General features: G+C 42.7%; 1 protein-coding gene and 1 long non-coding RNA gene across 2 annotated transcripts; both read right to left on the reverse strand.

Annotated features, from left to right (window-relative positions):
- Positions 1-6,487: 6,487 nt before the first annotated feature.
- Positions 6,488-27,583, reverse strand: LOC146549886 (uncharacterized). Its single transcript, XM_085262206.1, has 2 exons — positions 27,430-27,583; positions 6,488-8,200 (listed from the first exon to the last, which is right to left on the reverse strand). The coding sequence occupies exons 1-2, from the start codon at positions 27,491-27,493 to the stop codon at positions 6,573-6,575; spliced, it is 1,692 nt and encodes a 563-aa protein (XP_085118332.1). The 5' UTR covers positions 27,494-27,583; the 3' UTR covers positions 6,488-6,572.
- Positions 16,205-18,074, reverse strand: LOC146549887 (uncharacterized). The gene is made up of 3 exons (XR_014890378.1): positions 17,955-18,074; positions 16,752-16,846; positions 16,205-16,617 (listed from the first exon to the last, which is right to left on the reverse strand). It is a non-coding gene; the product is annotated as an uncharacterized LOC146549887 (long non-coding RNA).
- Positions 27,584-27,591: the final 8 nt, after the last annotated feature.

Consider the following 27,591-nt stretch of genomic DNA (forward strand, 5'->3'; position numbering starts at 1 on the left):
GCTGTCTTATTTAATGAATCATTTCAATGTAAGCAGCTATCTCCTGGAAGTTTTCAGTCTTTTGAATATGTGGCTTTACAGCTGAAGGCCCCATCCAAAGTTGTGTTTCTTAATGTTTACAGGCCTCCCAAATACTGCACAGACTTTTTTAATGACCTCAGTGAACTGCTGTCTGTGATCTGTGTTGATTTTGACTGTGTAATTATTGTTGGGGATTTTAACATTCATGTGGACAACCCTCAGGACAAAGGGACTAAAGACCTGAGTAACACTCTGGGCAACTTTGGGCTGACTCAGCATGTAACAGAGGCCACACATAATAGAGGACACACTCTTGACCTACTGATCTCCAAAGGCCTGAGCATTTCAAAGGTTACTGTGTCTGATGTGGGCCTGTCTGATCATTACTGTGTTTTCTTTGAAAGTAAAATCTCAGCCCACACAAATATATCAACAACAGTGATCACAAAACGGTGTATAACTGAACACAGTAGTGCAATTTTTAACCAGGTCTTCCCATTAACACCTGACCTGCCCAGAGGGTCAGTCAATGAGCTCGTCAATAGCTTCAATGCTAACATGTTAAATGTAATGGACACTATTGCTCCCATTAAGGTGAAGGTTATCTCTGGAAGGAAAAAGTCTCCATGGAGAAACTCCACACTGGTGAAAAATGAAAAAAGAGAGTGTAGGAAAGCTGAGCGCAGATGGAGAAAAACAAACCTCCAGGTTCATTATGACATTTATAAAGAGAAACTTCACAATTATAATTTACAACTGAGGAATGCAAGGAGGTCCTACTTCTCTGACATCATCACTAAAAACAGCCATAATGCTCGGGTCTTATTTTCTACAGTTGACAGGCTAACAAACCCTCCTGTGTCAGTGGCAGCTGAACTTCATTCGACCATGGCCTGCAATGACTTTGCCAAATTCTTCACTGAAAAAATCCAAAAAATTAGACAAGCAATTGGTACATCAACAGCAGATCCAGGATATGTACTGTGTCCACCAAAAAACTGTTTAAACACCATGAAACAGTTTCAACCTATTAACAGCAAAGACCTGGAGGACATCTTAGGTCAGCTGAACTCCTCCTCCTGCTGTTTAGATGTCCTGCCAACAAGTTTTTTCAAAAAGGTCTCAAAGACTTTAGAGTCAGACCTGTTACAGATCGCCAACTTTTCTTTATTATCAGGTGTGTTTCCAGAATCACTAAAAACTGCTGTAATCAAACCTATACTGAAAAAGGACAATCTTGACAAGACACAAATGAACAACTACAGGCCGATCTCAAATCTCCCATTTTTAAGTAAGATCATTGAAAAAGCAGTTTCTCAACAGCTCAGTTACTTCTTAAAACAGAATAATTGCTACGATGCCTTCCAGTCAGGTTTTAGACAGAACCACAGCACTGAAACCGCTCTGACCAAAGTGTTTAATGACATATGTCTGAATACAGACAGTGGAAAAATGTCAGTCCTAGTTTTACTGGATCTCAGTGCAGCATTTGATACAGTTGACCACAACATATTACTCAAACGACTGGAGAACTGGACAGGTCTTTCAGGAACTGTACTAAACTGGTTCAAGACATACTTAGAAAACAGGAAATACTTTGTATCAATAGGTAACTTCACATCTGAGCAGACAAGTATCACATGTGGAGTTCCCCAAGGTTCCATCTTGGGACCCCTTCTGTTTAACATTTACATGCTCCCACTGGCACAGATTATAAAGAACAACAAAATAAACTATCACAGCTATGCAGATGACACACAAATATATATCACAATGTCACCAGGAGACCGAGGCCCTGTACAGGCTCTTGGTAAATGCATTGAGGAAATCAATGACTGGTTGTGCCACAATTTTCTCCAGCTAAACAAAAACAAAACTGAGGTAATAGTCTTTGGCGCCAAAGAAAAACGATTACAGGTCACCAGAGAACTTCAATCTATACATCTAAAAACCACAAACCAGGCGAGAAATTTGGGTGTAGTGATGGATGCAGACCTAAACTTAGAAAAACACATTAACAGCATCTTTACAGGTCTACCTAAAAAATCAGTCAGACAACTACAGCTCATTCAGAGCTCGAGTCCTCACTAAGACCAAAAAAGTGGACCACATCAGTCCAGCTCTGAGGTCCTTACACTGGCTGCCTGTCCGTCAGAGGATAGACTTTAAAGTTCTGATGCTGGTCTATAAAGCTCTGAATGGTTTAGGACCAAAATACATCAATGACCTCCTGACCCAGTATGAACCATCCAGATCCCTCAGGTCATCTGGATCCGGTCTTTTATCAGTTCCCAGAGTCAGAACCAGACACGGAGAAGCTGCATTCAGCTTTTATGCTCCTTATATCTGGAACAAACTCCCAGAAAGCCTCAGATCAGCTGAAACACTCAGTTTATTTAAATCCAGGTTGAAGACTCACCTGTTCTCAGCTGCATTTGAATAAAGCACCAAATCCACACTTTAAGCTTAAATTTCAAAACTTACATTTAACTACTGATTTTATCTACTGTTCTGATTTTATCTGTTTTGATTTTATATACTGTTTTGTTTGTTTGTTTGTTTGTTTGTTAATTAGTTAGTTAGTTTATTTGCTTGTTTTAATCTATTTTAAATCATGCTTTTTATTTGTTCTTGTTTCTAATGTCTCTGTAAAGCACTTTGAATCACCTTGTTGTTGAATTGTGCTATACAAATAAACTTGCCTTGCCTTACAGCGTCTCTTTATGTCTGTCTCCACGTTGGTTGAGTGTGGAGTGAGTGCATATGAGAGCATGAGGGTGGGAATGGATGTTTGTGTCTGTGTGTGCCTGTATGTCTGTGTCTATATGTCAGGTTGGGTATCAGACGCCACCTCTCTGGGGACATCTCAGGCCCTCCAAGGTTTGGAGGCCTATCTCCCCCCACCACAACTTCCCCTGCCAGTGGCGGACTCCCTCAGACATCGGTGCGTTGGTGGTTCTTTGTGTCCGGGGATGGGCGTCCAGGTACACACCGGCTCACTCCTTGGTGGCCGCTTATCGGGGCCTGGAGCCTGGGGCTCGCTCGGGCCACTTCGGAGGTGGGGTGCCCCCGGCCTCTCGGCCTGGGGCTCGGTCACTCAGGCACGGCTGGCTGCCGGCGGAGCTCACGGGCGCGTCACTGCAACTCCCCCTGGCTTCTGCTCCGCGGCTGCTGAGTGAGCCCTCATCTGGGACTCTCCTCAGCTCTTTCTGGGACAGTGGTGCAGCTGCCCCTCTGTTGGTCTTCCTTGGTCTCTTGTGTTCTGGGGGCCTCTGGATGTCTGGAGTTTTGATCTCCTCCATACCTGCTTCATGCCCTGGAGGGCGGGGCTGTGCCCCCCCCCCACACACACACACACACCCTCTAGCAGATCATTACATGAAGGAACCTTTAAAAAAAAAAAAAACAAGCGCGTCCATGCTCACAGGTGTACACACGGGTGATCACACCCACAAACTACACCCTTTTTGGCTCCTACCTCAAAGCACACTGTGTTCTGTTGATCTTATGTGCTGCACAATAATGTTTAATATTTAGTATTTACTGTCATATTCCCATATATCATTGTGATGTTGTTTATTCTATTACTCTTGTTCTCTTCTGCTTGTTTTCTTTTTTCTTTCTCAGCAGGTGATCCAGGTGATCGATATATGCATTTTTTTTCTTCTTTTTTTTTCTGCTCATTCTGTTGGTTTTTGGTTTTTGCCCTTCTCCCCCGTCCCTCTTCTCAGCTGTTTCTCTTTCCCTCTTTCTTTCTCCCCTTCTTTCCCCCAGTCAAGTCTGTCCCGTATTCAGTAAGTGAAAATAAAATGAACAATAAAAGGTGAATCAAATGGACCATTACGGCAAGGCTGGGATGGTCAATTTGGTAAAGTAAATCCGTTGGGCATCTTTCTTTGCCTTTAGACAACAATTCTGATGCAAAAGAGCCAAACGGGACAGGCCAAAAAAAAAAAAAAAAAAAAAAAAAAAAAAGATTCACAAAATTCACGGTTCGATATTTTTTCGATACAAAAAAATGTTCATGCCTTTTTAATTTGTCATTTATTAAAATTATAAATATATATTTTAACTCAAAAGTACAGTTTTTAAATTTAATGTTGCTGAAACAACAAAGTAATAAAATAATAAATCTATCTGATGGAGAAATCACTCATCTTTGGAAAAGAGAGTTTATTACAGAGAAATGGCTCTTTCCAAAATAAAAGCTATACTATCCGCTTCTTCTGGGCTATATTCTCAGCAGCATATTAAACATATCAGGTCCCCATAAGGAGAATCCTGTGCTAACGGCTGTCTAAATGACTCGGGTAAAGTTAGTAGCATGCTTGTTGTTTTTGTCTGCTTCCACTTGTCTTTGCACCAGGATGATGTCGGAGTAAATGTGCAGTCATATTTGTTGTGTTCCCACTAGTGCTGTCAGCGTTAATCTGAAATGACGTTAACGCCACAACACGGCAAATCTCCGCTAACGAGCTACCGCCGATCGCCCCGTGCGTGGGACTGGACGGCCAACACGTTAACGAGCTAACTGCGCTAACGCACTAGTTCCCACCCATGTAATTGAGCATTGCATGGCACATCCAACATACTGTTTTACTTTTGTCCATGACTCGCTTACCTTCAGGGTCATACGTCACATGAAGACCAAAATAGTTCCAAACGCCAGATCTGAATGAGGGTGGGGGAGGCTCAATTTGCCATGTTGCAAGGAGAGCTTAACTTCTGTCTCGCTAGCTTGCCCTGCGCTCTTCCTTCTGACGATGCTGTCTGTGTTGAGCGCTCAGTGGATCTGCGCTCGACAGTGCAGCCTAGGCGGAGCAGTCGAACGCAGATCCACTGAGCGCTCAACACAGACAGCATCGTCAGAAGGAAAGTTGATCAAATAAATTTAAAATTTTGTATTGTTTGATACATATGCGTACCGAACCGAAAGCACTGTATCGAACGGTTCAATATCGATACCAGTATCGTTGCACCCCTAATATATATATATATATATATATATATATATATATATATCAGCCATTAAAGGGATGTTGTCAAAGTTCGGCTTCATGTGAGCCTCACAATCAAGAAGTGTGCAGACAGTAAAGCTTTTAGACTCGGAATTCTAAATTTATAAATACACATATTCACAAACGGAAAATGTTTCTGCAAGGAAGGAAATTCAGGAGTCAGGAGGTTTCAAGAGTAAATATTTCAACAGCAGCATCATTCCATGAAAAATCTGTCAGTGGCCAACTTCCTTTAGCACCAGCAGACTTTCTTCTACATGGATGGATCAACATGAACGAGCAGCAGCCCCCCTCTAAACTGATGAGAAGCTCAACATTAAGCCCGAGTTCTCTGGGATCCAGAACCTTCAAACAGTCATAAAACCTTATTCAGGACGTAATGCTGTTAGGCTGATGTGGTCTGTCCAATCTGTTACACAGAACGTGATTTCACAGGCACGAGTCAGCTTCATAGGGTTAAAAACTTCCTATATCAGAAAATTATTTTGACACAGAAGGAACTAAGATCACCCTGGTATGAAAAGAGGACTGATTCATCACACTGATGCTGAACTGTGTGATGGCTCATGCTGACAAACAGAAACAGATTTGGTCTATAGTCGGTGTTTCCTGCAGTGTCACAGAGTGAAGACCAAATACTTTGAGTTTCTGTAAGTGAAAATACTCATAGTATGAAAGTAACGTAATTTAACATAGTGTGATTAAATATGCTAAACTCCTGCAGAAGAAGATGAGCTGATTCTGAGGGGGTCAGGTGTAACTCATTCAAATTGCAGCATTTTAAACAGGTTTGTTTTTCTTGTATTCAGACAATGATATAATTTTGATGCAATATTTGATAAAACAAATTTAAAAAGTGAGGCGGATTGTTTTCATGTATGCTCAGCCACAAACATTTAAATCAACATACTCGCTTCTTTGGACAAATCTATTCTACAGGTTCATTATGAAAATACAGTAGAACCCCGACTTACGAAATTAATTCGTTCCCGAGGGTCTTTCGTAAGTCGAAAATGTTTGTAAGTCGAAGCACCCATCGCGCCTTTTGAGTGAAAGATAGGCTATAGGCTAATTGCTAACTACAACAACAATACATCGTTCAAGTGGAACAGCGAAGCGCAAGTACGAAAGCCAAGGGGGTTGTCACATGATTCGGAAGGCATTGTGGTTATTGTAGGCATTCTGGGCTCAGCCAATCAGAGCCAGCGGATTTCGTTACGCGAGCATTTTGCTGTAACACGGGCAGAAATATTGCCGTTAAGTGCCTTCGTAACTTGAATTTTTCGTTAAATGGGGTATTCGTAAGTCGGGGTTCCACTGTATTGCACATCCCAGAGTCTTTTTGTTGCTGTCAGGATGCAGCACTTAAACCTTATGCAGGAAGATTTAGGCTCAATGCTCTATATTTTCAATATAAATGACAAAAATGTATGCAACACTCAGAAACATACTATGAATCACTACAGCTTTAATATTAAGTGACTTATGAATATAAATCTGTGGATGTGATCAGAGCTGATAAAGCGTCCAAGCTTAAACACAGGTGTGGTTTTTAATAAGTAACTTCTTATTGAATCCTTTACCGCAGATGCTGCACTTATAGAGTTTCTCCCCTGTGTGAATTGTCATGTGTTCAGTCAGATGCACGTTTTGTTTAAAACTCTTTCCACAAACTGAACAACCAAATGGTTTCTCTCCTGTGTGAATTCTCATGTGTGTCTTCAAATTGCCCTTGAGGCTGAACATTTTACCGCACTCAGTGCAGCTGAAGGACTCCTTCAGAGGAACTGTCTTCTCACTTTGGTTCTGGCGGAGCTGTGATGGCTCGCCGACACACCTGTGCGTTTTGAGCTGCGTATACCAGGTGAACCTTTTGTCACAAGCGCTGCAGCTGAACCGTTTCTCCTCTGTGTGGACAGACATGTGCAGCGTCATGCGTCTTTTGTGCGCAAATCTTTTATCACAAAAAGGGCAGGTGAAGGGTTTCTCTCCCGTGTGAATTCTTACGTGAAGCTGCAGTGTTCCTTTCTGGCTAAAACTCTTCCCGCAGAACGAACATTCAAACGGTTTCTCTCCTGTGTGGATTCTCATGTGTGCCAAGATGTTCCCGCTACAGCTGAAACGTTTCTCACAGACTGAGCAGCTGAATGGTTTCTCTCCAGTGTGCGTTCTCATGTGGCTGATCAGGTGGTCTCTACGGCAGAATGTCCGTCCACACTCAGAGCAGCTAAATGCCTCCTTATCAGTATTTCTTATCTCACTCAGAGAGACAGCGTCACTCCTCAGAGAGTTTAAATGGGGCAGAGATTCTCCAGGTTCCTTCAAAGTTTCGTGGTTTGCTTCAGTCTCAGGTTCTGGGGCTTTAACATCACTTCCTGGTTGTAAGGAAGTGTCTGGATGTAAGCTCCCGCCAGGTCTTGACCTCACATGAATGCCACTGCTGACCATGTCGCTAACCTTGCTGCGGCCTTTTTTCAGTCCTGTGTGGATTTTCATGTGCCTGCTCACGTCACCACTGTACCTGAAACTTTTCTTACAGATGGAGCAGCTGAAAGGTTTCTCTCCTGTGTGAAGTCTCATGTGGCTGATGGAGTTTCCTTTCTGAGAAAATGTTTTGCCACAAAAAGAGCAACTAAAAGGTTTCTCTCCAGTGTGAATTCTCATGTGTGCTTTGAGGTGTGGCTTTCTGCCGAACCTCTGACCACATTCGGAACAGCTGAACGATCGCTCAATGTTACAGTTAATGTCGATAATAGTGAAGTTGTGGTTTTTCTGGCATTTTTGACCTGACTGAGGTTCCTTGTTCTGCTCCCAGTCACCGTCACTCACCTCGGTCTCAGAAGAGTCTGAAGCTTTGTCAGTTCCTGGCTCTGAATGGCTTTCTGAGTCTGAGTTCCTGGCTTCTTTTTTCATTCCAGTCTGATGGCGATGAAGCTGCAAGGACTCTGGTTTCTCCTCAGCATCTTCTTCATTTTTCACGGGACTGAATGTTAATATGGTGACACAGGCCTCCTGCGGACGTCGAAGCTGATCTGCGTCCTGGCTGCTCCAGGCTTCCTCCTGCTCCTCTTTGATGTGTGTGTGCTCTGAGTCCAGGAGGGGGCTCCACTGTTGCTGCTCTTCTTCACCAACAATCACTTTGCGGACATCTGACGGTAAAACTGAAACACAGATAGGACAGATGCTAACAGCTTGTTAACTGAGTTCTAACATGATGCTTTAAGTTAATCTTTACAGGCCTATAGCAGCGAGGATCTGTGCAACAACCTGCTAAACTGTTCCTGTATAACAGAAAGAAGAGGCGTCCTGGAAATGTCAGGTATATGATATTAAAATATTAAACTATACTTTGGTGTGGTTACAAACTCCGATTAATTATTTTTTTTCTATATAGTGCCAAATTACAACAACAGTTGCCTCAAGGTGCTTAATACTGTAAGGTACAATACAATAATACTCAGTAGACAAAGCAGATAAATAAGGAGTCAAACTGTTTCTTGGATACTACAGGCTTTTCTCAAGAACAGATTTTAAATCTGCTGATTATTGATGTTTTTGTTCTTTTAAGAACAGTTGTCATATACACATATTTGTTTTTAAAAAGAAGATATCTGCAAAAAAGACAGCGCTATTTTATAGGTTATTAGTCAGACGTTATGTGAAAGTAGGCAAAATGCTTAGAGGGATCTGAAGGCATCCGCGCAGGAAGTGACCAGCAGGACGAAGCAACCAGAGAAATGAAATGAAAGCCAGCGGTTTCTGGCAACAAAATAATGGTCAGTGACTGAAAGTGAGGCGGCCTCAGGCTGAGATCATGTCAGTTCTGGTGTGAGTGATTAAAGAAGCTACCAATAATACTGACTGACAGTCCAAATCTTACTCTTTCCCTTAGAATGTTCCAGCCCAGTTGTTCTCTGAGGTTTGAAGACTCTGAGAACATCTGGAGCCTGAGCAGGAGGGGCACAGGAGGTAGTGCGCGGCTCTGAGTAGTGATGGATGAAGCGAGGCTTCGTGAAACACTGAAACACTTGGGCTGGAATTCAATCGAGCCACAGAGTGACATCTGCTGGCCAATTTGGCCATCGCTACATCTTAACAATACTTTCCTGTGAAACAGTGATGCACTGGATAACTGTGTCCATCAGTACAAACAAGGACAGAAAAATAAAGACAGCAATCTGTGACTGAGGATGAGTGTGCTTCAGCAAAATTCTCTATCAAAACATTTGTGTTTCTCACCATCGATGTCTTTATAAAGTAAAACACACACAGAAGAGACAACTATGTTTACTGTAATAATCACAGGGTTACAGTTGCTTTTGGGCTCAGTTGGCTCAGAGACTCTGGATGTATTTGCTTGACTTTCAAGATTTCTGGGAGTTAACATCTAACTTAACATCTCATATTCTGACCAATCATAAAAGACTATTTAACACACATCTTTAAATCAGCAACTTCAACCTCTAACCATGAAGAAACTTTCCTGAACTTTAAACTGCTCTGGATTTTCCAACATGTAACACTTGCATGGTGTTTTAGTCAGTGTGAGTGTGGCGCTTCGGTCATAGTGAACCTGCACAATGGGATCAGAACGATGCCACCTTGAAATGAATATGAAAAAAATATTGAAACTGAAATAAATGTACTGAAAAATTGATAGTGAAAAACAATTGATTGAAACCGTCATTTTTTTTCAGTTTCACTCTGCTGGCACTGTTTTGGCGTCCGGGGGCGCGCTGGGGGGCGGGGATTCCGACCCGCATATATTTGCATATATTATGATGCTGACCAATGACTGGAGAAAACACTGACGTCGCAGCTGCGGTCACGGACAAACTTGCACGTGTCTGTTCGGGAATGGCAGCGTTTACATTACCGACTATTTCAAAGTGACAGCCTGAGGTGTTCTTCAGTAAATTGGACTACCAGACAGGAGGACCTGAGGCTCCACCGCATTATTTTTGGTAAGCTAAATGTGTTTCAGAATCAGAATCAGAATCAGAATACTTTATTGATCCCTGGGGGAAATTATTTTTTGTTACAGTGCTCCATTTTAAACCAACATTAAGACAAGACAGACAATACGCTAACTAAGAATAGTACAATATATACATATATATACATACATACATACATAAGTCACTTATAAATAAATAGTTGGAAAAGAAACATGTGTAGCTGTAGCAGTAAACAGTGTGTTAAGTGGATGCGTTGTACAGGGAGATGGCCACAGGCAGGAATGATTTCCTGTGTCGTTCAGTGGTGCTTTTCGGTAATCTCAGTCTCTCACTGAACGAGCTCCTGTGACTGACCAGCATGTCATGGAGTGGGTGGGAGGTGTTATCCAACATTGTCTTTATCTTGGACAGCATCCGCCTCTCCGACACCACCTTGAGGGAGTCCAGCTCCATCCCCACAACATTGCTGGCCTTACGGATCAGTTTATTAAGTCTGTTGGCATCTGCGACCCTCAGCCTGCTCCCCCAGCATGCAACAGCATAGAGGATCGCACTGGCCACCACAGACTCATAGAAAATCCTCAGCATTTTCTGGCAGATGTTGAAGGACCTCAGTCGCCTCAAAAAATAGAGACGACTCTGGCCCTTCCTGTAAAGTGCTGTGTTGTTTTTAGCCCAGTCCAGTTTATTGTCAATGTGTACTCCAAGGTATTTATAGTCCTCCACAATGTCAACACTGACCCCCTGGATTGAAACAGGGGTCAAGTGTTTCCTGGTCTTCCTGAAGTCCACGATCAGTTCCTTGGTCTTTGCCACATTGAGCTGCAGATGATTCTGCTCACACCACGTGACAAAGGAGTCGACCACAGCCCGGTACTCTGTCTCATCATCCCTCCTGATGCATCCAACCACCGCAGAGTCATCAGAAAACTTCTGAAGATGGAGGTCTCTGTGCAGTGGCTGAAGTCTGTGGTGTAGAGGGTGAAGAGGAAGGGGGAGAGGACAGTCCCCTGTGGTGCCCCTGTGTTGCTAATCACCTTGTCAGACACACACTGTGGGAGACGTACATATTGTGGTCTTCCTGTCAGGTAATCAACAATCCAGGACACCAGAGAAGCATCCACCTGCATCGCTGCTAACTTATCACCCAGGAGGGTCGGCCTGATGGTGTTGAAAGCACTGGAAAAGTCAAAAAACATGACCCTCACAGTGCTCGCCGGCTGGTCCAGATGGGTGTAGACACGATTGAGCAGGTAGATGATGGCGTCCTCTGTTCCGAGACGAGGCTGATAAGCGAACTGAAGGGGATCCAGATGTGGTCTTACTATGGGTCGCAGCTGGTCCAGGATGAGCCTTTCCAGGGTCTTCATGATGTGGGAGGTCAGTGCCACGGGCCTATAATCCTGGGGGCCACTGGGACGAGGCGTCTTTGGTACAGGGACGAGGCATGATGTCTTCCACATCACCGGGACCCTCTGCAGACTCAGACTCAGCATAAACAGTTTATGAAAGACTCCACACAGCTGGGGGGCACAGGTCTTGAGGACAAGGGGACTCACTCCGTCTGGTCCAGCAGACTTGCCTGAGTGAAGTCTCCTCATTTGCATCTCAACCTGGTATTGAGTGAAGGTGATGGGTGGGGGAGGGGTGTCAGGAATCTCACAGGAGGCAACATGTGAAGAGAGAGGCTGGCACAGTGGTGTGGCTCTGGATTCCAGGCTGACTGCAGGTGAGGTTGTGGGGGTGGGAGCAGACACTGTGGTGTCGAATCTATTGAAAAACAGATTCAACTCGTTGGCTCTATTCTCACCTCCCTCAGCTCCCCTGCTGTTGGTTGGCCTGAATCCAGTGATGGTCTTCATGCCCCTCCACACCTCTCTCATGCTGTTCTGCTGGAGTTTCCACTCCAGCTTCCTCCTGTAATTGTCCTTAGCCTCTCTGATCTTGTCCTTTAGTAACACCTGGACCTTCCTCACCTCCTCTTTGTTGCCCCCTCTGAAAGCCCTCTTCTTGTTGTTGAGGAGGGCTTTGATGTCCTTAGTCACCCACGGCTTGTTATTTGGGTAACAATGAACAGTCTGAGCTGGAACAATGGAGTCGGTGCAGAAAGTTATGTAGCCTGTGATACACTCAGTAAGCCCATTGATGTCCTCGGCGTGAGGCTCACAGAGTGTTTCCCAGTCGGTCACCTCGAAACAGCCCTGTAGTTCCGCTATTGCCTCCTCTGACCACCTCCTAACAGTCCTGGTGGTCACAGGTTCCCTCCTCACAATTGGCACATAGCGGGGGGTGAGGTGAATCAGGTTATGATCTGACCTACCAAGTGGGGGGAGGGAGGAGGAGCTGTATGCATCCTTGACGTTAGCATACAGTAAGTCTAAAGTTTTCTCTCCCCTGGTGGGACAGTCCACATATTGTTTGAATGTTGGTAGTGTATTGTCCAGTGATACATGGTTGAAGTCACCCGAGATCACAATAAAGGCACTCGGGTGCTGAGTCTGTAACCGAGCTATGGCAGAGTGGATAGTGTCACATGCAGCTGTGGGGTTAGCAGAGGGGGGAACATAAACAGCCACCAAGATGACGTGAGAGAATTCCCTGGGTAAATAATACGGCCTGAGTCCAACAGCACACAGTTCAGTGTCCGGGCAACAAATCCTTTCTTTTATTGTTATGTTGGCAGGGTTACACCACCGGTTGTTAACTAAAACAGCAAGCCCACCTCCTTTACGCTTACCGCTAGCGATGCTGTCCCTGTCCGCCCGAACAGTGTGGAAGCCTTCCACGGAAGCATTCTCATCGGGAATGTCCTGGTGCAGCCATGATTCGGTGAAACACATCAGGCTACACTCTCGGTATTCCCTCTGACTCCGTACCAGTGCTGAGAGCTCGTCGATTTTACTTGCCAACGATCGCACATTTCCCATCACGATAGACGGCAGACACGGTTTAAACCTCCTCCTCGCTTCGAGCCTCCGCTGTCTCACCGTCACCTTTTTTCTTCTCTTCTGTCCTTGACCTCTGCATCCCCGATGTGTTTTCCTCCAAATTTCAGCTGGTACTTCTGCGGGCCTGGCCAGCGAGCCGGCCGGCATCAGGGCGATCAGCTGATCTCTGGAGTAAACAGTCCGTGCGTGTAGGAGATGTGCCGCGGTCCCGTTCCATGATAAAAGTAACAGTTCCACGGCCACCAGAAGAACAAAAACTCTCTCAATCCACATGATTGAGTAAGAGATAGAAAACGGAGGAAAATACAAGTCAGGAAAAAAAAAGAATACGTAAGAAAAAAGAGCTAAACTAAGAGAAAAGCAGGAGCGACTGTAACAGGCTGCACGCTGGTTGGCGCATGCGCACTATGCGCATGCGCATGTTTGTAAGCTAATCCGTAACTAAGGTCCTTAGCTAGATACCTAGATAGCTAAGGACCTTGCTAGCTGAGATGACCACTCGGCTGTCGGGGAAACTAGTTTTGTAAAGTTCGTTTAGCAAACCCGTGCAGGTGAATGAATTTACCCTGACTAAAGAAATCAAGAGAAACGCACCGGGCTGCTCAGTGACTAACCACGCTTACTGTACTCTTATTATGAGTATTATACTGTAAGAGCAACAGGCTGGACTCTGCTTCTGCTCCTGTGCAGAGCTGATTATTAAATATGTGCAAACAGCAGCATGTTTTCTGTCGCTTTCCACATGTGGAAGGACATTAACGCCAACTTTTAAATTCCCCTCATTAGTCAATAGCTATGGATTAAATAGCAAAGCCCGATACTTATGTACTGAAACCAACTACTTCCGCTTGGCAGCTTAAGTTAAAATTTTTAATTTTTCCTCTGATTATTTTTTAGCACTGACTGTATATTTTTAAACTGAGTTTGTTGCAAATATTCAGGTTAAAAAACTGTCCGAATTATTTTTAATGAGTTATGTTCACAAAGTCACATGTGCAGTACTCTGTACAGCTTGCATCCTTTAGGACAAATAATTTGAAACATTAATATTTCTTGTTGAATACTGAGCTGATAACACCTCCGTATGTTGTGACCAGGATGCAGCAGCAGACTGAACCTCGACTGAAACCTGCTCCATCATCTCATCTTTGCAGATGTCCATTTATAAAGCATCAACAACTCAAAGGTAAACATGATATTAGAAAATGTGTTAGTAAAGCCTTTAAAACAAATAAAAAATAAACAGCTGTCGGCAGAACTGTAGACTGAACAACTTCAGATCCCGAGTGTGTGAGGACGGAGAAGGATCAGCTGTATTTCAGATTTGAGATAAACTTTATATTTCAGTTTGTGATGATTACAGGAGCTGTCCTCAGATTCAGACCTCAGCACCACCCAGTGACAGCAGACAGGTCATCCTATATCTTCAGTCTTTGTAGTAACTCCAAAATTAACTGAAGAAAACAGTACAAAGGTTAAAGTACCACATGTGCTGTCAGTGAAAGCTGCAGCTGTTTTATTGATAAATTTAAAGACAAAAAGTCAAAAGGATTAATCACCCCTGTAACTGTGTCACTATACATCAGCATTAACAGGACCTCAGTTTGGTGTTTCAGGAAACTGCTGATCTCAGACCTGCACAACTATGGCGTTATTTTTGTGCCACTCTTCTGAGCGCACGTAAAAAAAATTTGCAGGTGCAAGTGTTGCATTTTGAGGAGAAATTTATTTTGAGCGAAGAAAAGCTGAATTTGAGTGAACAAACTTCATTACTGCGTGCAAAACATGTATTTCAGTGTTTGCTATTATACACACACACACACACACACACACACACACACACACACACACACACACACACACACACACACAACAGCAGCCCCTCTCACTCAGTTTTTGCATTTGCGCTCGCTCGCAATGTGTCGCTCGCGCTCTCAACATTTCTGCCAGTGCGCGCTCAACTCTTTCTCTACACCGTTATATTTGTGCCACAAAACCAGCCAATCACAGACTTGGATGCAAAAAAATCTGATTGGCTGTTCTGGTCTCCAATCAGCTCGAAATGATGAAATGCAATATCCCAGAATGCATTTCGTCCAAAACTCAAACGAGGCAGTGGCGGAGGAACGCAGAGTGGCAGAGTTTGAAATATTACTCTGTCTGGGTCACAAAATAAACTTTTAAGATTTTTTCATGTGAGAATGTTTCTGTGTAAACTTCAAATATCTGCTCGATTCATCAAGACATCACATATTTGCATAAGTGCTCTAATGTTTTCGGAGATGCCTGTTACCCACCAGCTGACCGCACAGCTGGACTGGCCATTGGGCATCCTGGACATTTGCCCGGTGGGCCGATGATGATTCTTCATTTTTATGTTTGCTTGTTTTTGTAATGGTATAAACAATGAAAGGTGGTGGATTAACCAATTGGTCATGATCAGCTCTGGGCTGGACCAATTACAACACATCTGTATGGAGGGGAAAAGGAACACGATTCGTCCTGGACTTCAGCTACAATGAAAAAGACACAAAGCTGGAGTTATTCTGTCTTTACGTTGCACAGCTACCTCTTCTTCTCTCATTCTCTCCCCCTCCCTCTCCTGTTGCTACTTCAATCATGAAATTGATCAATGATCAGCTGTCATTAGAATTTATTTAATATTACTTTCTAGTATCAGCTGATGTTTGCTGGAGCCACAGCTGTAAAGCTGCTGCTCATGGTATCGGTTTGGAAACATGAAGGTGATACAAATCATACATATATACCAACAAGACAGTGTACGTCACTGTCACAACAGCGTTTGTTTTATTCAAAGGATTTATGGTTTTTCCTGTAACACCTGGTGGTGTAGTCGGTGATCTTTTGTCAGTTCAGCCTTTTATATTATGTTTAACCCGAGTGACCACCCGGTCGGCTGGTGGGTAACAGGCATCTCCGAAAACGTTAGAGCACTTATGCAAATATGTGATGTCTTGATGAATCGAGCAGATATTAGAAGTTTACACAGAAACATTCTCGCATGAAAATATCTTAAAAGTTTATTTTGTGACCCAGAAAGAGTAATATTTCAAACTCGCAGCAATGAAGTTTGTTCACTCAAATTTTGCTTTTCTTCGCTCAAAATAAATTTCTCCTCAAAATGCAACACTTGCACCTGCAAACCTTTTTTACGTGCGCTCAGAAGAGTGGCACAAAAATAACGCCATTCACAACTTCTGTTTTAAACACTGAATGTACTCAGCTACATGAAGAGCACGTGATGTTTTCTCTGACACAATAAAGGTTGTTAGTTGTATTTGAACTAAAAACTTGTGATCTGGAATTTCACTGTTTTTTGACAATAGTGTGTTATTTATCATAAAGTAATTCAGAGTCATTCATACCAGAGTAACCAGAGAGCACAACATATATTTAACTTTCTACAGGACTTAAAGCTATGACATTATGTAAAAGTCCAGACCCTCTGAGGATTATCTGAGTACTTCTAACATTACACAAAGCAAAGGTCTCCATCAGTGTTCATGAAATGCTGGGTTCATCCTTCTTGTGAGGGAGCTGCTGGTGAAGATCACGAGCCCGGCTGGATCCCGGCGATGAGTTTCAGTCTTCCTGGTGTTTCTGAAATGATGCCTCTCACTGTGGGTCAACAGAACTTCTGGCACAGGACAGCTGTAATGAAAGAAATTGAAGTTTTGAAAACAAATCTTGGAAATGCCCTATATGTGAGAAGCAGATTTTGTATTTACTTTTCTTTTGCCAATCAAGATAACTAAAAGTATAATTTTCACCATTCAATTACTAACCTTGTCATCTCCTGCACTGTCTGTTCTGGGCTCTGGGCTCGTCCTTCCCAGCGCTCATGAGACTGCTTTGCTGCACTGTGGTATGAGGTGCTAACCTGTTGAGTGTTGGGAAGGTTAATGTATTTCACTACACATTACAGAAGTAACATATTCTGAATACTTTACAACTACATGAATGTGCTATTGCTGTGTGATTTATTACTGAAGGTTACTCTCCACACCAACACCAGCTAGATGTTTAAATCTTAATATAAATGAGTAACAGTAGGTGGACATTAGGTAAGGCTGCACTTTTTGCAGTCATCTCGTATAGAAAACGAATCCTAGCGTATATAAAACAGGTCCGCGGCTCCAAACCGTAGTAAAGGGACCTCTGGCTGATACGAAAACTAGCTTTACTTTGTTGTCTGGGTCAACTTTGCTAGCGAGAGACAGAGGGAGGCGTTGAAAGGCTGCTTATTGTTTCAGAGGAAAACAGGAACACGGTGTACAGTCGAGTCTTAACAGCTTACTTACAGCTGGGCTCGTCAGGCTCTCTGTTTGGCTACTTTTCCTTGTTCTCCCTCCCTCGCTCACAGACACATCACGGGTACAGCAGTGCATTCTCCCTGCAGCACGGACTACACTGCCCAACAGGGTACATTGTTTAGGGCGATGCCTGTAACACTCTGCTATTGCCTTCATATTAAATCATTTTTGTGAATAATTTTTAAAAATATTTCTTCACTTATGTAGGGGTGACATGGACCGCGAGATAGAGAGAGCATGTTTTGTTTGGGTTTACCAGAATTACCAGAAACAGAGAGGACATAGCCGAACATATGAAACAGGAAAATACCGCCATGTAATCCATTTATTTCAGCAAAGTAACTGTATTCTGAATACCACGGTTAAACAGTAACTGTAACTGATACATTTACTCATATTTTGTATTTTAAATACGTAACGCCGGTGCATGTATTACGTTACTGCCCAACACTGCCTGTTGAGATCCTGAGATCCGCTCCTAGAACACCGGCCTCCAACTCCTACAGAGACACGGGTGTCCCTAAATTTAGCAAATATTAGCTTCAGGCTAGCTTGCTACGACGAATAGGCTAATACCAGCATTTTACCACAACTTCACCAGATGTAGCTAAAAAAACTAAACTAATGTCCAGCCCAGTGGGACAGCAAGAAAAGATGACAAAAATATTTACTTACCTGCGGTTTAGAGGGTCAAGCTGAAATTGAAGCAGCCATTGAAAGACGGGAAGAGATAACGATGGCAGCTTGGTCAGCACTAGTGGCCTCTATAATGTATGCAAATACACGCAGGTCAGAATCCCCGCCCCCCCAGCGCGCCCCCGGACGCCACAACAGTGCCAGCAGATTGAAGCTGAAAAAAAATTTGTTTCAATTAATTGTTTTTCACTATCAATTTTATTTTCACTTTCAATACAAGATTTTTCAGTACATTTATTTCAGGTTTTTTCAGTTTCATTTCAAGGTGGCGTCATTCTGATCCCACAGTTTTTGCGTTATTCCCAATAAAAGCATCAGTGGGAATAAAGAAGAAGGAAAAACATACTGAGGATGAAGTCACTGCTGCAAATTACATTTTCTGTTGAAAGTAGAAAAAATTTGGGAACAGACGAAGGCAAAGCTGTTGTATTTTCTCACTGAAAGCAGAGGCGGTTTTTAGTAAGTTTCCAGTGCAGCGTGCCTCTCTCTCTGTCTGCTGGAGTGTTGGAGCGCACCCACCAGTCTGTCTGTCTCTAACCTATAAGCTAGTAATCATTCAAATAAGACATTTATATATTATGATATATAAATTACATATCGATATAATGTTCTAGATAGTCTAGTCTTCTGGCTACTATTCACAATCCACAGGAAAAATAATAAGAGAGAGAGGGGATTATTTTGTTTTGCACATGCACGTATAATTAATTGAAGTTGTAGTATAAAAAAATATGAATTCATTAATTCAGAAGTCCAAACGATTCTGAATGTTTGCTCCCGGCAATATAACACTGAATATTTCATCAGTGACATGTGAGGTTACCTTAAACACAGCCCGGCAGTCTTTTTTCTCTTGAACAATAAAATATTAAAAACTGTCGTGAGTTCACCTGGTGATATTCTCACGCACGAGGCAACTGCGAAAACGGCAAATAAACGAATGTTGTTCACAGCACAGAAAGAGTCAACCATCATTATCGTTCCCCTCGTGCAGCCTCACAGCTAAAGTGTGCAGGTTACTTTGTGTGCACTCAAATGGAGTCGAGTCAACCAGCGCTACCTGTGTCACAGCCTCCTATGGAACGCCAGCACTGACATGATGAATTAATTAAATACACCATTAAATAATTAATAAAAATTGGAAATAATTCATTAAATAAACACACTTAATTAATTAATAACACATTTAAATCATTATTGACAATTTTAATTATTTAATGATGCATTTAATTCATTTTGGCACTTTTGTCCCCTTCATGTCTCACCTTGAAATCATTTCATCTGTCAGCCTCACCCATCAAACTCAGGGGGCGGGGTTAATGCTGCCACTGCAGCTTCTCTAACATTTGATTGGTTGTCGTGCAAAGCAAGTCAAGACAGGTCGATCCTAGATAATAGATTGCTTGTGTGGACTTGGGGCAGCCAGGTATCCCAGAATGCATTTCAAATCACAGGCAGCAATGGTTTTAAAATAACCTGTTTTTCTGTCACCAGCTACACTTTTAACAGTGTTTTCGCCGCGAATGTCACACGTCTGGTCAGGTTGTCAACATAGAACGTGTTTGCAAAAGTGCTCAGGTGTTTTCAGAGACGTCACTCGCTCTGCGAACAGTCAGCTGACAGAGAGCACCGAGCTCACAGCCCCGGTGTTCCAGCTTCACTGTTTGTTTGTTTTTGTCTGTTTGTTTGGGGTTTTTTGTTTTTGGGGGGGGGGGGGTTACGTTAACCGGTTTGTTTACATATTCCACTCTCCGTGTTCCACATGTTGCATTCGCAGATTCTCATTTTCACCGAACGATCGTCTCTTTCCGCCTGGTCTTGTGTCTCTGTGCTTCTGTAACATAAAGAACGAGCTGACATTTTTCTCACGAAACCAGCGATCAGCTCAACAGACCCTCAGTTTACCTGCATGCATCCTCCTCCTCATCTGTCAGCTGTTTAACACCTGCTGCTAATTCAAGAAACACGCCTAGTTACCTGGTGATAGTCACAGTTTAACTGGGCAGCCGGTGTTCGATATAAAGCAATGTCAGCGCATTTTTCTGCACAAGATAAGTAAATATAGTGTTTTCCCCGAGCGCAGAGCTGCTGGAGCTCGTTTCCTTACAGAGCACTTTATAGGCGAACAGCTTCATCAGCGGCTGATGTCCAATCACAGCTTTGAAACCTCAGCTGAGTTTTAGCTCTCAGTGGTTAAACGCTGGACTTCATTCACTCAGGTTCTGTCTGTCGGGTCACGTTTACTTCGCTGTTTTATTTACAACTGAGCAAATCGGTTTGGCTGAGGTTAAAGTTACGTTTCATAACTGCATAGTTTCACAGACGTTTAATGGTTCACTGGCACACGTGTTAGACTGAACTATTCTGGTGTGTTTTGGATTTAACAGTGAATTTTGAGATTAAACTGACATTTAAAACGTTTTTATTGAAAGAGGAAAGAGAAGAGAAGGCGCATTTCCACCGAGAGGAGCAGAGTTTGCAATAGAGATGGCACGATACCACTTTTTTATGTCCGATACCGATATCACAAATTTGGATATCTGCCGATACCGATATGAAGCTGATATAGTGTTTTTTTAATCAATAAAACTGTTTTTTTAATATCTTGCTGCATTTTGTAGAAGTTCATACTCAAGTTTAACTAAACAACAACACTAAAGCTATTCTGTTATACCTGTATGTAAAAACACACACTGCACCCAAAATATTTCATAGTTCAGCAAAACTGATCAATCTAATAAACTTAAACCTGCTCCATCCTCCCTACTCTGGTATTTTAAAGAGTACTTACCAGAAATATTAAACAACCTAACTAACAGGGCTGCAAACTCCCAGCAAAAAGAAAAAATAGGGAACCACCCCCCGCCCTCCACCTCATGATGCTTAATCGATGTAATCAAATTTAATTTGATGCAGTGTGAAAAAATGCACAGAAATCAATTATTTTTCAAGAATAATTAAATAGATTCAACATCTTTCTTCAACAGAACTGCAGACTGCACAGATGGTTCCCAAAGGAAAAAGTACTATAGCTTACTAGGGTATATTAGACTTAACAGTTACTATATACAGTAATGGACTTCTATACATTTTACATCAGATTAAAACTTTGGGTGTAAGATTCAGATAATTATTTATTAAAAGCTCCACATTTTAAATGAGTGTCAGTTTTGGCCGGCGGTCATAGGTTCTGTCCAATAATATGACGCAAGACTGGAGTAAAAGACATCCATGGATTGGCCCTTTATTAAAGAAGGAGCATGATAAGAGCACAAACACTAACTACAACTAGTGATGGGACGTTCTGTATCGAGGCTTCGGAGCGTGTGTCGAGTACTGGAGGGGGCGTTTCCGCGAAGCGCGTATCGAGGCTTGCTTCATTTATGGGAGGAGCTGAAAATGATGACGTCCGAAGCCTCGCTGCCCGGCTGTACCACGTGACTGGTTCATGAAGTGGTTCGAACTTTGCCGCGAGCTATGACAGCGATATAAACCCCTCAGACTTCATTCAAAATGTGGGTGTTTGATGGAGAGTTGCGGTTAGTGAGAGTTTGGAGACAGTTTGGAGGTTTATGAGAGTGAGGAGAGAAAGTCAGGAGAGAATGGAGCCAGCTAAGAAGAGGAGGATGTCCTCCCCTGTGTGGGAACATTTTGATCTTATTCCTCCCAACAAGGTATGTAAATTTCTACAGAAGATGTATTGTCATGATACTGATGGTGCAATACAATTTATGTTGAGCTGTCTTTACTTTTGTACAAGGTGAAGTGTTTGCTATGTGCCAGGGAGCTGGGATATAACAGCAACACCTCATCCATGCTAAGGCACTACAGAGCTTTGCATGAGAATAAGAGGAACACCGATTGTGGAGCAAGACCAGGTGAGCCATCAAATGCAATGATAATATAGGATGCAGTAATGTTACTAAATGATATAACAATATTAAACAACTGTTATAAGTTACGTGAGTGATATTTATATTTGTGCTTTATCTTTATTGTCTTTCCTCAGGAGAACAATCTCCAATAGATGAAGACCTGGTCAGCATGGTGATTGAGGACTCCCAGCCATTTAGCATTGTGGAGGACAAAGGATTCAAAAGATTTGTTAAATCATTAAATCTTAGCTATGTTCTCCCCACTAAAAAGGTCATAAAAGCAGTGAAAATGTAGTTTTTACAGAATAAAATGTGAACAGGCAGGACTGAGGCTCAAAGCCTCAGTGTGTAGCTGTCCATACCTCAACGTTACAAAAGCACAACCACTGTCCACACCCCAACCACACCTCACCTCACAGTAAATGATCATTTTCCATACTGCCAGTATAAATATACACAGTGTACTGCCATCACTACAATATGCATGTTTTACACACTCCTTTTGTTGTTGACATTTACAGGCTGTGTGCAAAATGCCACACTCTTCAAATTCATGCCAGCTATTATTTTTACGTCCAGTAGGTGTCCTGCTAGAGCAAATGAAGCTTCATGAAGCTTCGCGTTGGGGTGAACCAATTGGATGAAAAGCTTCAGTGCTTCATGGGGCTTCATCTGCCCATCACTAACCACAACTAAACAAAATGGCTTCCTTTTATACTCTACCTTTTCAGGTGAGCATCCGGAATAGCCCAAGTACGGGGGTTAACTAATCAAAATGAACACATAACCCTCCACACAAACAAACATACAATAACATTAAAGCACATCACAAACATATACATATTTCCAACACATACTATAAACAGACCAATAACATAAGCTTCACTCATTTCTATCTAAATTAAAACCCTCTTTAACCACACTCCCTAACCCGGCACACTGGTCTGCTCCAAGAGCTCTTAAACAGGTGATTGAGCCGCTTTCACTCTTTTGCTCCACATCCTGCAAGAAGCAACCAGGACAGGTGAGTACCTTTACAAGTTCTCATTTCACATACGTTTAGGTTATTGATAAATGATTAACTGCAAGCAGCTCTAACTTTGGCTCTTCTCCGACACCGGTAGGATGGCCAGGTCCACTGTCTCTTTTCCGTTACAAGCTGTCAATTTAATCGTATGTCAAATAACCTAATAAAAGACTCCATAAGAACTAATGTGTTTTCTTTATTACCCTATTTTAAATTCCCCATCCAACAATTTATTATTAACAATACCAACCAGGTAATGGAACCCCTGGTCTCCATTACAATGAGAATAAGAAAGAAAAGTATGTCTTTGTGCCCCCTTTTCCCTGTTAATGCCCTATCGGCCCCCCTGGCTAAACTTTGCTAGATCCGCCCCTGCACAGTTACCAGCCGTCAGCTGTAGAAAAAGATCCTGGTGTAGAAAGTAATATTAAATAAATCCTAACAACAGCTGATCAAGCTTAAACGTGCTGCTGTTGTTCAGCCGCTGGTTTCCTCTTTCTGGCGCAAAAACAAAGAAGAGAGACGATCAGCTGATCATTGATCAGTTTCATGATTGAAGTAGCAGCAGGAGAGAGAGAGAGGCAGTCGCTCCATATATCGGTTGTTAAGCTTAAAGCTGGAATGCTTTACAAACATTCAGAGATGAACTTACACACTTGCTTTACTTCTCTCTGGGATCACTTCCTCAGAGATGAAATGCCGGTTTGGTAGCGAGGCTACAAACACACAGCCGCTCTATCACGTGACCACACTGCTGCGACGTGCTACGGTTATGAGCAGAGTTACGCCGTGTAGTTTTGTGAGGTGCTTTTTTGATATTTAATGGATCGGATTACATCTTTTATTTCTCTCTGATATCCGATCCAGTAATTTGGGTCAGTATCAGACCGATACGTAATATCGGATCGGTCCATCAACAGCGTGTTCATCATGCAGACTGCAACCTGCACAGAAATATTACATCTGTTTTTTAATAGTTATTCAACTGTATTCTAAGCACAGTTTAGAGTTTACTTAACTAAAAATAAATGAGGTTAACATATGATTTGTGTGTTTTTTGGGGTGTTTCGGTCATGTTACGTTTACCTGTCAAAGGCTTGTTAGAAACTATGAAACACATCGTGGCTCAAGAGTTGGGAGTTCGCCTTGTAATCACAAGGTTGCTGGTTCGAGCCCCGGCTTGGACAGTCTCGGTCGTTGTGTCCTTGGGCAAGACACTTCACCCGTTGCCTACTGGTGGTGGTCAGAGGGCCCGGTGGCGCCAGTGTCCGGCAGCCTCACCTCTGTCAGTGCGCCCCAGGGTGGCTGTGGCTACAATGTAGCTGCCATCACCAGTGTGTGAATGACTGGATGTAGTGTAAAGCGCTATACAAATACAGGCCATTTACTATTTACATCGTGCAGACTTCTGGATGTTAGAAGAAAACTAATACTGCTCATGAAGGAGACTAAAGGCAGGAAGGTGTCCTTTAAAACTAAACCTGTTAATAGGACCTCCCTATTTATATCACAGTTAATGATATAGCACGTGTATTTCAGTAATAGCCTGCTGATTTCAGTGGTGAACAGTCACACAGCTCCGTGGGCGTTATCTGTGATACTCCTTAACTATAACTTATCCAAGTTAACTTCAGTTAACCATTCAGACAGTCAGACGGTTCTTTTGCAATGAAAAATCTAAACACCCATGTCACTGGTAGGTTTCCAGCTGTTTACATTACAGCTGCTTATGCAGTAACCATGGTAACCACAGACTGTGAGTGGCTGGATCTACGCAGGTCAGGCAACAATTTTACATGTATGATCTTAAAACAGGACACAGCCACTATACGTGCTGGCCTCATATCAAATGTGAAGGCAGACTGAGTCTGTGTTTGACGTTTTTATATCTAATCTTCCTCTCAAACATTTAAACAGCAGCGAGTCTGCAGCTGAGGGAATACAAACTCAAACTGTTCGAACAGGTTTGTTAATTTGGTGATTTATTAAATGTGTAACTGTTATTCTAATCTGCTGCTGAGTCTCTTACACTGATGAAAATGCAGAAAACACAGATCACACCTGTTCAACCAATCACTTTCATTCCACTTTGATCTGCGACAAACTGGCGGTTCATCTCTGCTACAGTGTTGTTAGGCTGCTATATGTTTGTGTTCTTTATGCTGTAGATTTTCACGTCTCTGGAATAGTTGGCAGTAATAAGGATGACTTTCTGTAAAATCATATAGATATGAGCCGTGACATATTCATAGATGGCCGTTAGATTAGTCAGCTGGGAAACTCTGTGTTAACTCATGGAGCTGAGGATATCGTGGATATGCTGACCTCGCTCCGTGGTGTACAGGGCCGTTTACCCTCATGATTAATATTCACAATAAAAATATTAGCCGAACATCATGAAGTCTGTATGTGTTTCATAGTGTCGAACAACCTTTGTACAGTTAAAGCCAGCAGTTACTACATGACGGAAACACCAACGTTATCTCTTTTATGTGTTTATACACAGGTCACGCTGATTACTGAACAAAAACCCAAAGATCAGATGTTAATCGAATTTATTTGCTTTCTCTCCTCCTCAAACATGTTTTTGATGTTAGTTATAATTCAGAATTATACTGAAACACGTAGGACACATAAGAACATCAGGAAATAAAACCCCGATAAATATAACCTCAGTAAAAGAAGTCAGCGGGGGTTACTACAGCTGTGTACCGGGGCCTGCGCTTTGTCGGTGGGATTACTTGCGAGGCGAGCGGGTCTATCCCACGCTTTGCCGTGAGACTGGGCAGACATCTCCGAAATCATTGAAGCACTTTTGCAAAGAGGCTGTATCTTGACAAACCGACCAGACACATGAAGATTAAACCACTACATTCTCGGCTAAAAAAATATTAAAACGGTATTTGGTAACACACAAACAGGGTTTTTCAAAGCTCAGTTCTGTTAGCTTCCACATGCCGGTTGTTGTGTGCTAGAAACAATGGCCACCAGGCCAAAGCAATGGTTTTGACTCGATCAGCGTTAGCCCCGCCCCCTGAATTTGATGGGTGAGGCTGACAGATAAAATTATTTCATGGTGAGACCCGAAGGAGTCAACTGTGCCAAAATGAATTAATTAAATGTGTCCAAAATATTTATTTAATTCATTATTTCCCATTTTAATTAATTATTTAATGGTGTATTTAAATAATTCATTATGGCATTCCTGGCGTTCCATAGCCTACAGCCACATTAACTTGTGACAAGCATCTGCACCACGTTTTATTCCTGTTTCATGGACAATACATTTGGAACTTTCAGTGTTTTCTGTTCTTGTGTCTTGCACATAAACCTTAAACCAATGAAATGGTATTGTGTACTTACTGTCAGCCTACCTACATCAGTAAGAAATGCCGAATTAGGTGATTTCTAGAACTTTGTGTATATAGTTTGGCAAATCGTTTTCAAACCCACCGCCGTCTTTCGCTACTCAGGTTAAACATGATATATGAGTCACTTAGCTTAAAATGTTATTGTTTGGCTTTTTTTAGTATTTTATTTGTTCCTGAGTAAATCGGTTTGGCTGAGATTAAAGTTATAGTTTTTACACAGCTGAATAAACGTCAAGCAGACAGCTGATTATCAGAAGTGTGAGATGCTCAGAGTTTACTCCAGTGTCCTGTTATATTTTAGATAGAAGGAGTTTATTAAACTTCACCGAAACAATCTGCAGATTTCATTAAACTTTAATAAACTATCATCTTGTCTTTATTTTTAGTTAGCACCTGAAACACTTAAAGCTGTCAGCTAATGATAGTTATATAAGAGCAGATGCTGCTGGTGCAATAAGCTGTACCTGTACGTCCAATGGATGATGATCTGATTAGTCGACTATCAAAATAACCGTTTGTGGCAGCCCTAGTGCGCAGCAATCTGCAGTAACTTTAAGCATGTTCAGCTGCTTCATTCTACAACCTGACTTTGGATGAGTGACTGTGGCAAGATACAATTTCTCTACTCGACATGGTGATAGAGGCAGGTGCAGATGTGTGTTCATCTGGCTGCAGGCTATGGCACTTGGCCACAGGTACGTGGAGTGCACTCCATCTGAGACTGCTCCAGCTACTGTATGATCCAGCTACAACAAAAGGACCGTATGCAATTTTTGGAAATTAAATCACGAATACTGTTAACTTAGAAAGTTTACGTTTTAAAGCCAACTCGGGTCAAAAGTCAGAAACACACCAGCTGGCACACCTGAGTCACTCGCGCTACGGAGCAGTGTTTCGAAACATCTGAAGCTGCACAGCGTCTGTGTGCAGCTTCCATCCCCAGCTCTGAGGGGTTAGCCTGCTCCGTGGACTGTCACTTTTCCCCGCAGCGCCTCTTTGCTCCCTCACGGAGATCGTCAGTGTCTCACTGACTCACTAAACAGCCTCTCATCCAGTAACAAAAGCCTCTGACGGCGGACAGTCGGACAAAGACATGTTTTCTTGTCGGACTTTTTGACCACCGTTGTCTTAGCTGGGCAATAGCTTAGCACCGCGGTTCCGGTAGATAAAACCGAGCAAACCTTCGCCCTGCAGCTTCGGTTCAGGGTCCAGAACCACATCCGGGACTTCACGGTAGCGGTCCATGTCTGCTCCGCTCACAGAACCGCAGAACACCCAGCGGCTGTTTATCTGTTGTTTGAGAGACGTGGTTTGCTCTGCTGCAGCATCGATAAAACGGGCTG

The sequence above is a fragment of the Mchenga conophoros genome, linkage group LG22, assembly GCF_057382185.1.
Source record: "Mchenga conophoros isolate Kocher_MC1m ecotype Shallow Benthic linkage group LG22, M_conophoros_male_GT1.1, whole genome shotgun sequence".
In the NCBI taxonomy this organism is placed as follows: domain Eukaryota; kingdom Metazoa; phylum Chordata; class Actinopteri; order Cichliformes; family Cichlidae; genus Mchenga; species Mchenga conophoros.